The sequence below is a fragment of the Poecilia reticulata genome, linkage group LG2 (assembly GCF_000633615.1).
Source record: "Poecilia reticulata strain Guanapo linkage group LG2, Guppy_female_1.0+MT, whole genome shotgun sequence".
Taxonomy (NCBI): Eukaryota; Metazoa; Chordata; class Actinopteri; order Cyprinodontiformes; family Poeciliidae; genus Poecilia; species Poecilia reticulata.
Window position 1 is genome coordinate 10,080,691 of NC_024332.1, and position 12,338 is coordinate 10,093,028.

The following is a 12,338-nucleotide window of genomic DNA, read 5'->3' on the forward strand; positions in this document are numbered from 1 at the left end:
TTTCTTCAACCCCTCTGGTCCTTCTTCTGCAATGTTTAGCAAACATTGGCCAAAACTTGTGCTTCTGTGGGAGGATAACCAGCATATTATTTTCTTCAGCTCTGAGCTCTTAGCTTCTTAAAGGCAGCTGACATAACCTTGAGCCCATTCAAAAATGCAGATAAGTATAATAAAAATAAAGATAAATAAAAATGAGATACAACTAATATTGACAGTCATTGACGTTTAAGTAAAATCTGAGCTAACAAAAGAAGTTTACTTTGCTTTTAAAGATCTACACTGTTCTAATGTCTCTATGTACCGTACGTTTATTTTGAAACTCTAACAGGAAGTACTGGTCTAATTGAAGGTGAACCTGATTTACTGTCAAACAGCCTTTCCTGCTCTTTTGTTATGTATGTGACTGCAAGCTGATCTGTACGGTAAGTGGAAACAGACTGTTTATTTTGCACTGCGTGTTCTTCATGTAGACGGTTAGCAACAGAGACGGTACACAAAGACAAAGTAACGCACCATGTGACCTGTTCCAACGTGTCATTACTGTAGGTCTCTCCTGTGGCAATGAATTGGAACAAAGTGAAAAACATGTCCACAGAACACATAGAGGAAGTACTATTAACATATAATTTAGGAAATAGTTTAATTTCATTGGGTAAAAATAAAATGGTGTCGTTAGAGGATTTAAAGATTCTGTATGGTAAGCAATATGCGAAGGGAAAAGGTGTTTGAGTGTTGATTTTTACTCTTTGCAATTGATCATTTCTTGCACAGAATTGCTCATGTTGCAGAAAGACTGGAAACTAACTGAACTTCATTGAGCAAGTTCAGACTGAGCACACTAGAGATAACCTAATGAAATTGTGACTGTTTTCAGTAACTATGTGTTGGCATTGTGTACATACTTGTAATTGTATAACCTTTGCTGTCTTTTGGAGAGGGCTCCCTTGAAAATAGGTTTTAATCTTGTTTTAAGTCTCTGGTTAAGTAAAGGTAAAATGATATTAAAAAACAGGGATCACTAATGCAATCCAAGATTTATTAGTTTGTTGGGCTTTGTTAAGTTACAGAGAACTTAGAATTTTCTCTCTTTCACATTATTGTGGAGGAACTTAAGCTCATTCGTCTTTGTGCTGTTTCTTCAGTCCATTCAGGCGGTTTTCTCAAAGTTAAAGTCTGGACTTTGACTGGTTGTTGCCCCACTGTGTTTCTTCACTTTTCAGCCATTCTGTTGTAGATTTGCTGGTGTTCTGGGTCATTTAGCTGTTTTATGACTGTTGCGACTTTCTCAAAGTCATAACAAAACTGGAGACCATGCAGTGGTTAAAGTGCATGAAAAGGAATATTTATTAACATAAACAACAATGGATTGTGGATGTCAGTATCAGTGGTGTAATGCAAATGCTTGGAGGTGTTGTATGAGTGCATATGGAACTGTTGAAGTGCAAAAGCAAAGAGAAACTCAAATGTGCAAAAGGAGGGGAGCTGAGGCCTGGCAACAGCACCACAAGCGTCAAGCAGCAGAGTGGATGCCAAAGGCGACCCAGAAGATGGAGACAGCCAGGCTTAAATACTCTGTGCTCAAAATCATCCAGACCAGCAACACATGCAAAGGGGAGGAGCACAAAGGCAGACAAAAGCACCTGCTACCCAGCCCACAAGGCCCAGGGCCGTAATAAGGACAAATGTCAAGCCAGCAGATGATCTCGCATTAGTATCTGCAATACTTTAGTACAGAGGAGTTCATTGTTAGGTTAATGACTACAAGGCCCCCAGTGTCCTGTGTTTGAGTTGGTGTCATGTTTTTTTTCTGATATGCTGATATCATTCCAAATAATATTGACCCAGAACTGTTATGCCTTCTACACATAAGATTAAGCTGTTGAAAAACACACACATCACACCAGTGTGCTCATCTGTATCTTCCTCAGACTTTCTACTGGTCAAAATGATCTCCGCTTTGATGCCACATCCTTATCTGCTCCTGATGTTGCTCTTGGTGGGGAAATCTGTACTTCTACAGGAAAACATCAAGCCCAATTTCATCCTAATGATGCTGGATGATCTTGGAATTGGAGACCTGGAGTGTTATGGCAATACAACATTAAGGTACAACATCAGAAGGGTTTGCCAGAATATCAGCTTTAAAGATTAACAGGGTTGTGCTTTTTCATATAGGCTGATTTTTTTTATTCAGCCTATACTCTTCCTGTCTGAGAGTGGTCAGACAGGAAAGTGGATATATGGGTCGTGGCATGTATCCAGCACCCAAAGTTGAAATTTGACCGGATTTTGGTGTGCAAGTTCATTGATTCACAGTATATACTAACACTTTTCCAAGACTTCAACTCCTTTGGTGATCTTTTGAATGCTCTGGAATAGGGTGGATGCAAAAGTCTGCATTTACCACAACCAATGCCCAGTTACCAATGTAAAGGTGTGCTGTAAAGAAATCAAGAAACGTTTCAATAACACTCTAATTTTCAGTCAATGTGTTTTCTTCAGCACATGCAGGCTTCAGTTGCTCATGTCAAGTTTCAATAAAAACCCAACTTTGAAAGGCCACTGAATGTGACTTGTCATTGTTGATCATGTGATTTATAGGACATCCAATATTGACCAGTTGGCACAGGAAGGGGTGAAGCTGACTCACCATGTTGCTGCAGCAAGCCTCTGCACTCCAAGTCGAGCAGCATTCCTTACGGGACGATACCCAATAAGATCAGGCCAGTTCACCCAGAAACACCAGAATACATAACTGAAACATCTGAAATCTCAATTCAAAAACACACTTTTTAGTTATGTACCAATCAAATCTGGGAGTTGAAAGCATTCTCATGGAAAACAGTAGGACTGACACTAACTTGTTGGTGAGCTCCCAACTTCTCCAAACAGAATGAATTCTGATATTTAGAGAACTGATCAGTTGAGCATTTACATGGTGTTGTAGCTTAGCTGGTCGAAGTGACACTCTTTTAAACAGGAGATCCTGTTTAAAAGTGTGGACGTCCTGTCTTAAACAGCTCCCCTTAGATAAGCATGCTCCTTTAAAGGAGAATATATGTATGAAATCTTTAGAACAGGGACAGATCAGTTGTGGATATTTGTCAGAGTCAATGTGGTGTTTGTTTTGTATTTCTATTTGTTGCCAATTTCAAGACATAATTGCCAGAAACCTTTTCAGATTGACTTTGCGCTATATCTTATGTCTGAGTCAATGCTGTAGCTTTCTTTAAAATAACATGACAAAGCAGTTTTCTACACAAAGATGGTAGCGATACAACTCTCTGTATCTGAGAACGTCAAAACACCTGGCTTGTCCAGAAGATCCTGGCATCCACGACTTGCTTTGCTTTTAGATGACATTTTACCATTGGGAAAAAAATCTAGAAGTAAATCAAACTAAATGAGCTCATTGAGTTTAGCTCAGGTTTGAGATGGGGGTAGATGTACAGATCTCTGCATTCAAACTCACAATTGACTGATTGCACTTAAAAATGAAATAAGGAATTATATTCTCTCTCTCATTCTGTTCTCCAACAGGTATAGCTGGTAATTTAAGACCAGGGGTCTTTATATTCAACGCAGCGTCGGGAGGTCTACCGGCTCGAGAAGTTACTTTTGCTAAAATTGTTAAACAACAGGGTTATAATACAGCTCTTATAGGTGAGCAATACTCAACTATTGACCAGCTGGGTGAAGCTGACACCCCACCCACGTCAAAAAATCCAACAAATAGTCTGAATGGTTAGTGCTCCGTTTGTGCAGTTAAAATTTTCATTTGTGCAGCTTTGGTTTCTGAGATATTAAAAATGATTTTTTAGGTCATCAAGAGTTCACCTGATGGTGTGATCCATCAATATGGGGTGATCCCCATATTGCTCCCAAACAAACCAAAGTGGGCTACTTTGTTAGTGCTGCGTTTGTGCAGGTTTATGCCGTTAAAAATTTGTTTGTGCAACTTTGGTTTCTGAGATATTAAAAGTTATAATTATGGCCGATGAATTTAATTCAGAAGATGTGCCCTTTATGCATATGCTTAAGTGTTAATAATTCAATATAAATGTAAAGGCTGCAAGATAGTGCCTCTCTATGTTTCAATAGGTTTAAAAAGTCTGGATTTCAAATATAAGTTGTGAATTTAAATAAATCCATATGTAAGCTAGCCATGCATACATCCTCTCTGATTTTATGGGGATGGATTGCATTGAGTCAATATTTTATGTGAAACATGAGCATTAATTTACTTACCTTGTTCAAAAATGAAAATCAGAGGGTTGGAAAAATTCCAAAAATTACTTATTCAAAACGATTTATTTGAGTCTGCTAGAATAATTTTAATGAGAGACTGAAATTACACTTGCTCTGCACCAAATCCAGATCGGGGGTGGCTTTTAAAAATCAAGGATATAGGACATTAAATGTCAGAAATGTCCTATTTCTGACATTTAATGTCAGAAATAGGATGAAATGAAAATTGTTGTATTTAAAATATATTTACTAAATATTAAGTACATTACGTGGATGAACTTTGTTGAACCAGTGACGCACTTCCGGTTTACTCTGCAAAAACTTTGCTCAAGCAACTCGCATATTAGCTATGGATTTTTTTAAATTATTATTTCTACCCGTTTGCTGCATAATCAGCAGAAAGTAAGTCAACAATGTGAATATAATTGTTCAGATCACCTCTGAAACCAAAGCACAGTTGAACAGGTTATACACATTATGTTAGGGTCACTGCTGCATGTCCTTTATTGGCAGAATTCAATTATTGTGGAGAGAGAGAGAAAACGCTATATTGGTGAGAAAACATTGCTATCTTAAAATATTTCTTGAAATGAGACAAATTTCTTCTTGTTCTAAATCTTTATTGAAGTTAAAAACAAAAGAAGGTACACATTGTACAACAGCTGAAAATCTGAAGAATTTAAACAAAGTAGCCCACTTTGGTTTGTTTTGGAGCAAGATTGGGGGAGTGTGAACTCTGGATGACCTAAAAAATTATTTTTAATATGTCAGAAACCAAAGCTGCACAAACAAAAATTTTAACGGCACAAACGGAGCACTAACAAAGTAGCCCTCTTTGGTTTGTTTTGGAGCAAGATGGGGTGACGGTGACGTCATCGGCCAAAATTATAACTTTTAATATCTCAAAGACAAAAGTTGCAGAAACGACAGTTTTAACGGCACAAACGGAGCACTAACGAACTTGGTTTGTTTTGGAGCAATATGGGGGGACGGTGAACTCTGGATGACCTAAAAAAATAATTTTGAATATCTCAGAAACCAAAGCTGCACAAACGGAGCACTAACCATTCAGACTATTTGCTGGATTTTTTTGACGTGGGTGGGGTGTCATCTTCATACAGCTCTATTCACCTGGACTACTGTAAGAACCAGAAAGTGAAATTTTGTACTAACTTTTAATTTGTAAGTGGCGACAATGTAGAGTTAATGCAAATGTAATTATTTTTTGCAGGGAAATGGCACCTTGGACTTAACTGTGAGAGCAGTGATGATCACTGCCACCACCCCAGTGTCCATGGCTTTGATTACTTCTTTGGAATTCCTTTAACCAACCTGCGAGACTGCCAGCCTGGACACGGCACTGTTTTCCAAATCCATAAGTACTTACCGTACGGTTCGCTGGGAGCAGCCTTGCTCAGTGCGGCTGTTCTCCACTGGAGTGGTCTCATCCTGCTCCGAAGACGACTGATCTTGGGTCTGCTGTCCGTGCTGGCTGGGGTCACCATACTGGTAGCAGGATTTATCAAGATCATTCCTTATTTGAACTGCATTCTCTTCAGAGATCACAGCATTGTGGAGCAGCCGTTCACTTTAGAAAACCTGACACAGAAAATGACTCATGAGGCAGTGGATTTCATAGAGAGGTATGGCACTTTAACTCGGCTCATGTAGCTCAGTGTTTAAGTTAGGCCCAGGTAGATTTAGCTTAAAAAGTAATGTTTCTCCAGACTGGAAGTAATATTAACATGTTGGAGTCCTGACATGAATTCAACAGAGAATCTGTTAAAATCTGTAAATTATTTATGAAAAATAATTCATAGCCTTCTGTATAATCATTAAACATATTGGTCTAATTGCATGTTCCATCTGGTATTTAAAGGATTCACGTTTGGGGTTTACCTTTGAGGTTGGAAGGCCACCAAACCGTTGCCCTAATCTTTAGCTCCCTCCACAGATTTAAGTCAGGACTCTGTGGGATCCATTCCAGATCACTAATATTGCTTCCAGACAGAAGAAACATGTTAGTCAAATTAAAAGTTTCCCTAAGGAGCTCCATGAAAAACACTCTCACATATAAACTAATACTTTGACCTGAATCTCTCTGAACTCAGAGGAAGAATGAGTGATGGTCTGGTACAACTGAACACTAACTTTTGGTTACACCAGAATCCATCACATCATACCCACATTAAAACATGGCAGTGACCACATGATGCTCTGTTCTTTGGATGGACTTTGTCATTTTCCGATAGTGGATGAAATCATTAACAATCAGACATTCATCTACAGCTTCTCTCTGATAAATTTAGTTGCTTTTCAGTTTAATTGTACAAGGGACACATTAAAGGTGAAATTCTTTTTTTACTTAATCTGAAATGTTAAAGGGCTAACTAAACTTGTATATCCACAATTTATCTATATATTTAAGAAACAAGACCATTAAGAATACATCCTCAATAAATAATAATAAATCAGTTATTACTGTGTTGTCTGTCTGCAGGAACTCAGGAAGGCCTTTCCTTTTATTTTTGTCCTACTTACAAGTTCACACGGCCATGTTTGCTTCTGCTGCGTTTAAAGGAACAAGCAGTCATGGTGTCTATGGAGATGCTGTTCATGAAGTGGACTGGAGTGTTGGTGGGTCAGAGCAATTGAATAAAAATATAGTATAGGAAATATGGGTGAAATATTAAAAATTTTTCAGCACACAGTAACATTTATTTAGTGGAATGCTTTAAGAAAGAAAATTCCCAAAGTACAATTATTTGCTGCTGTGCTTTTTTTAAAGGTTTTGTTGGCTCTAGTGGCCTTTATTTGAAAGTAGTTTGACAGGAAAGAGGGTTATGAGAGAAGGGGAAGACATGCGGCAAATGTCACCAGGCCGGGAATCAAACCTGCAACCACTGGCATGAGGACTAAGGCCTCAATACATGAGTTGTGCTTTGCCCCTGCATTAGAAAATGTTCTAAAATGTAACGTTTATTTGAGATGAGCAACATTTATACTTTATTTTCAACTATGTCACAAAACATTGGTGTTCATGACTTCATCACATGGAATCCAGAAAACCTAACGCTAATTATTGATTCCTTCCAGGCCAGATCCTGCAGACGCTGGACAGACTCAGAGTGAGAGAAAACACTCTGCTTTATCTGACTTCAGACCAGGGTGCTCATCTAGAGGAGCTGACTGCTGCAGGCCAGGTGCATGGAGGATGGAATGGAATATATAAAGGTATATCACAAAGAGAATTTGGCTAAAGTTGATATTGTTCAGCGTCTGTCATTGCCAGACCCCAAATGTGTTGAAATGTTCATATAAACAGCTAAAAACCCAATCTGCCAATAGTCATATTCATATATAAAATAAAACTTTACCTGTTTTTCTTTGCAAAAAGTTGAAGTTTAGTCAGATTGGATGGAGATTGTCTCAGATGAATTTAGGTCAAGACTTTGACTGGGTCATTCTAACGCGTATGTTTTGATCTAAATCAGGTCATTTCAAAAGGGTGTGAATACTTTTGTGAAGGTCTTTATATTACCTTTAGCTCAATAGATTACAAAAAAATAATAGGTTAAATTTCTGATGTACATTTTTTTACTACTAGGTAGTGGGACAGTGTCTTCAGAGTCTTCCATATGTTCATTTTTTCCAAATGTTGCAAATAAGATTTTTATTATTGTTGTTTTCAGGGAAGTTTTAAGGATAAAAAAGTATTTTTGAATTATGGCAACTGCTTCTTTTACTTTCTGAATTTGACTTAACTGCTGGTTTTCCAGAAAACGTTCCGGTCAGAGTGTGCCTCTGCCTCTGCAGAACAAACTTTGCCCTGGATGTTGTTGAAACTTCATCTGCTGTTAAAATTCTGTAACCTTACAGAGGAGTCTGGCCTTATGATGCCCTTTGTTACTATAGTAACCAACCAAGAATTTTTTGTTTTGGAACTAAAAATGCTTCATTGGAACATTGTGTTCTGTGTTTGAGCAGCAGGGAAGTCTACCAATTGGGAAGGAGGGATCCGGGTTCCTGGAATTCTGAGCTGGCCGGGTCAAATCCCCAGTGGCACAGAGATAGATGAGCCCACCAGCAACATGGATCTGTTTCCTACTGTTGTTCATCTAAGTGGAGCTACAATTCCACAGGACAGGTTTGTCTGCCAGTCAAAACCAACCTTGAGTTTAGGAGTTTTGTTGGTTGTGTGTGTTTCTGCCACACGGCTTGCTGACTGTGTGTTCTTTTTTGTAGGGAAATTGATGGCCACAACCTCATGGATCTGCTACAGGGAAGAGCTGAAAGGTCCAACCATGAATTTCTGTTTCATTACTGTAACTCCTACTTGAACGCAGTGAGATGGCATCCTCCCAACAGTAAGTCCCATGATACAGAATGTTCTGACTTCAAGCTGTGGTTTTATCCACACTTCAATTTACTGAGTAAAAAAATCTTGAAAGAATAATAATGGACAATAACTGCAAATTCATATGTGGGACTTGATTAAAATGTTTAATTCAATTAATTGCAGGGTCTGTATTAATCAATTACAATTTATCATATCATATATTAACATTTTCAATTAAAAAGCAATTTGCTGCTAAATTATTGAATAATTAAACATATAAACACAACAACAAATATTTATTGTTTTGACAGCATGTTATGAAAAGCCGTCACTTAAAATATCTGTCAAACATTCAATTTAAAACGAACCTCACTGCGGGAGTAAAACGACATATTTGGAATGAAGGAGAAGAATTATCCAATCAAAACCATTTGAGAGTGGGGCTGGATTTTCAACCACGCCCACTTAACGGGGTTGGATAGTGGCAATGTTATTCACCAATGAATAAGTACTTGTAAAAACAGCAGCATTAAAGAAAAACTTCTGCTGAAATGACTTTTGTAATTTCTGCTCCAGTTCTGACCAGCATTTTTACTCTGATGCACAAAGTCAACCATCAACACTACCATTTCTCTTTACAACTAAGTGTCACATTAAGGTACTGTTTGACTTGTGGTAGCATACTGATATACAATTAGGCATTCTTTAGGCTCAAAGTGAAGTTGCTACTAAAGAGTTTTAGAAGAGAACCCATAAGAGAAAACATTACAACCAAAGAAACAACAACAACACAGTTTTAGATTGGTCCTTCAGTTAAAGCCATGATTCCAGTGCTTTCATTGGAAAGTTTGCAACAGAGTGTAAGGTGAGGAGAATCTTCTACCTTCACCTGTTCCACTTCCATCCTTCTATGGGAGAACGTAATTGTTCGTAGTCTATCCTCTGTGTTTGGCCAATTAAAATCAAGTTTCATGTGTGCTCAACTAATTCCTTTTGGATAGGTTTATTTTGTGGAGAAAAACAACTAGTTTTATTGATTACAACAATAAACAGTCACACTTTGTGGTTCTAGATAATAACAATGTCTTTAAAATCAAGTATCTGCTGAAAAGCAGTTTGGGATTTATTTTGACAGAAAGTGTCAAGATTTTTAGATTTTCTAGCTCTAAAATATGATGGGCTTTTAAAGTCAGCTATTGTACATATAAACCTACGGGACCCATAAAAAAGAGCAGGTTTTAGATGGTAGTGACTACATGTAGCCAAACACCATGGAACAGCTGACCAGGAAAAGGTAACTGATCTTCAATGTCAGTTCTGTAGAAGAACTCTCGAAAATTGAAGGAAACATTTTGCTATAAACACAAGGACAAAAGCATATATAAAAATATATTTTCTATTTATTTAAAAAAACAAACAAAAAAAAAAAAAGGTTTTCAACAACAGATCTCAAAAATATAGCAAAATGGAGCCAAAAGAAATCAACTCAGGCATACCTAACTCAGGATAACAGACCAAAACTGACCTCACACGATGAACACACAGGGGAATTTATACACACAGGCTAGCCTACACAACCGAGGAGGGGTGGGAGAAAAGACGACGACAAATAAACATAAATTACTCATTTAAACTAAAACATTTTGACTATAACACAACTATAAAAACAAAATAACCTAACACCAAAAATGTTACAACCAATCATCTTCCCCCAGCCAGTCCTTCAGACTCAGCAAACAAAATAGTTAAATAAACATAAGGTGTTTACTAAATGTGTGCACCCACAATATTAAACATCCTAATGCAATAATAAGCATGACGTCTATAAGGTGACCAGTCGTAACAGAACTGGTTCAGTCTCATTTAAATCAGTTGGTCTCCCAACACAACATGTCCTAAACAGTCCTTGAACCTTTCAGAGTGGTGAAATCAGGGCTCTTCAATAACTTGATGTTAGCCTTTTTGATACTTTCTATAATCAGTGTGAATGTGTGTTTGGAATCAACTGTGCCGTTTCAACCATCTACCTTTGGATTAGAGTTGAAGTCCTTCCTGGTTGTTATTCCACTCACCTCCTTAGATGTGTTAGAATCACTAATAGCAAAACTGACCTTCTGCACGATTACATCCTTCTTAAATTGACTCGATATGAGTTGCTTTAATTGTGGATATATTTTTTGGCTTCATGTTACTCTGTCCACAAACACCTTGTCATCTCACATACATGATTTTCCTGATCATTCCGCAGGTGGCTCCGTGTGGAAAGCCTTTTACTTCACCCCAGACTTCTATCCAGCAGATAAAACAACCTGTTTCCACACACATGTCTGCTTTTGCACACCAGATCATGTGACCTACCACGATCCTCCACTTCTTTTTGATCTCTCAAAGGACCCATCAGAGTCAAGGCCACTGACCGCTGACACAGAACCGGCGTTCTACTCGATTCTTGCTGCAATGAAGCAGGCAGTGGAGGTCCATCAGAGGTCAGTGAAGCCTGTGGAGTGCCAGTTAAGTGCGGCACACATCATGTGGAAGCCCTGGCTGCAGCCCTGCTGCTCCACCTTCACACAGCTCTGTCAGTGCCAACAGAACTGACCCGGGGTCAGTGGACGACCTCCATACAAAACTTCTTCAAGACCAACCTAAACAGAATCCAATTAAGAACCGTCCACGTAGAATACTAACTTTCAGGAATAAGGAGGATGAAAAACTTTATGACAGTTTATGACATGGCATTGAATGAAACTTGTGAAGAATATTCTATGATTTTCTTTGTACTGTATATAAAGTTTGCATTATGTAAACCTAATGGATTTAATACGCTATCTGTTTAAAACATGAAGTATATCTGGGTTGGATTAAATGGATGTCATCTGAGACAGTTTCTAACTTTCACACAGACCTTCAAAAATACAATGTGAGTAATTCATACTATGCAAAAATTTAATGAATTAAAAATATATATATTAAAAAAATGCAATTGACAGTGATTGGCTTTTGATGTGTAAAGCAATTCAGCTCCACTAGCAACTGGAGAGAATTTATAACACCATATCAAAAGCAAACTAATTAAAGTAAAAAAGGGCAATGCTGGAGAGATTACATAAACCCAATCGAATGCATGTCATTTGGTCATGTAATAAATTACAACCATTGTGATCAGATGTTGTTGGGATAGATGGAGTTCTTCAGTGTAAAGTTCTGATGGATCCAAAGGTTTTAATTCTGGACGGTTTGTAGGGACACAAAACAACACAAAAACTGTGGTGAAAACAAACATTGCATGTGTCATCCCTCTGGGGAAGCAAGTATTAGAAGCACCCTGGTGTTGGAATCTGTTTCTTCATCAAATAAATAAGATTCTAACAAAGTCAGGGATCAGATTGAAAATAAAGTCAAATAAAAACATAGAAAAGCTACCTTGTGCTTTGGTTGTACTTCATATTAATGTGCTACTTTGTGTTGGTTTGCAGCATAAACATCAACTACAGTGGATTCATTTTTTTGCAACGTTTTCTGTTGAATGCTCTTCCAAACTATTACTGAAAAATTAGACATTGATTTTTTAGTAGAACAGATCTAAAATATTCTAAAGAAAATGTAGCTTAGGAAGCTAAAATAACTAGCCAAAATACTGCATGACATGCTATGGCTGGCGTTTGCAACACAGCCACTCCAAAAGCGACATTAATATTCCTTGCCACTGATTGGCTGCATCCCCAAGAGTGGAAGACCATGGATAAAAGCT

The 12,338-nt window shown here is 37.8% G+C and overlaps 1 protein-coding gene across 1 annotated transcript; it reads left to right on the forward strand.

Annotated features, from left to right (window-relative positions):
- The first annotated feature begins 339 nt into the window (after window positions 1–339).
- On the forward strand, window positions 340–12,009 carry sts (steroid sulfatase (microsomal), isozyme S). Its single transcript, XM_008430205.1, has 10 exons — window positions 340–422; window positions 1,929–2,106; window positions 2,602–2,723; window positions 3,541–3,663; window positions 5,480–5,891; window positions 6,749–6,885; window positions 7,345–7,482; window positions 8,236–8,395; window positions 8,494–8,615; window positions 10,836–12,009. The coding sequence occupies exons 2-10, from the start codon at window positions 1,946–1,948 to the stop codon at window positions 11,183–11,185; spliced, it is 1,725 nt and encodes a 574-aa protein (XP_008428427.1). The 5' UTR covers window positions 340–422; window positions 1,929–1,945; the 3' UTR covers window positions 11,186–12,009.
- Window positions 12,010–12,338: the final 329 nt, after the last annotated feature.

Coding starts and splice junctions, on each gene's coding strand:
- sts (XM_008430205.1), top strand. CDS start 1,946: ATGATCTCCGCTTTGATGCCACATCCTTATCTGCTCCTGATGTTGCTC. Junction 3,664..5,479: donor TTATAATACAGCTCTTATAG/GTGAGCAATACT, acceptor TATTTTTTGCAG/GGAAATGGCACCTTGGACTT. Junction 8,396..8,493: donor GCTACAATTCCACAGGACAG/GTTTGTCTGCCA, acceptor TCTTTTTTGTAG/GGAAATTGATGGCCACAACC.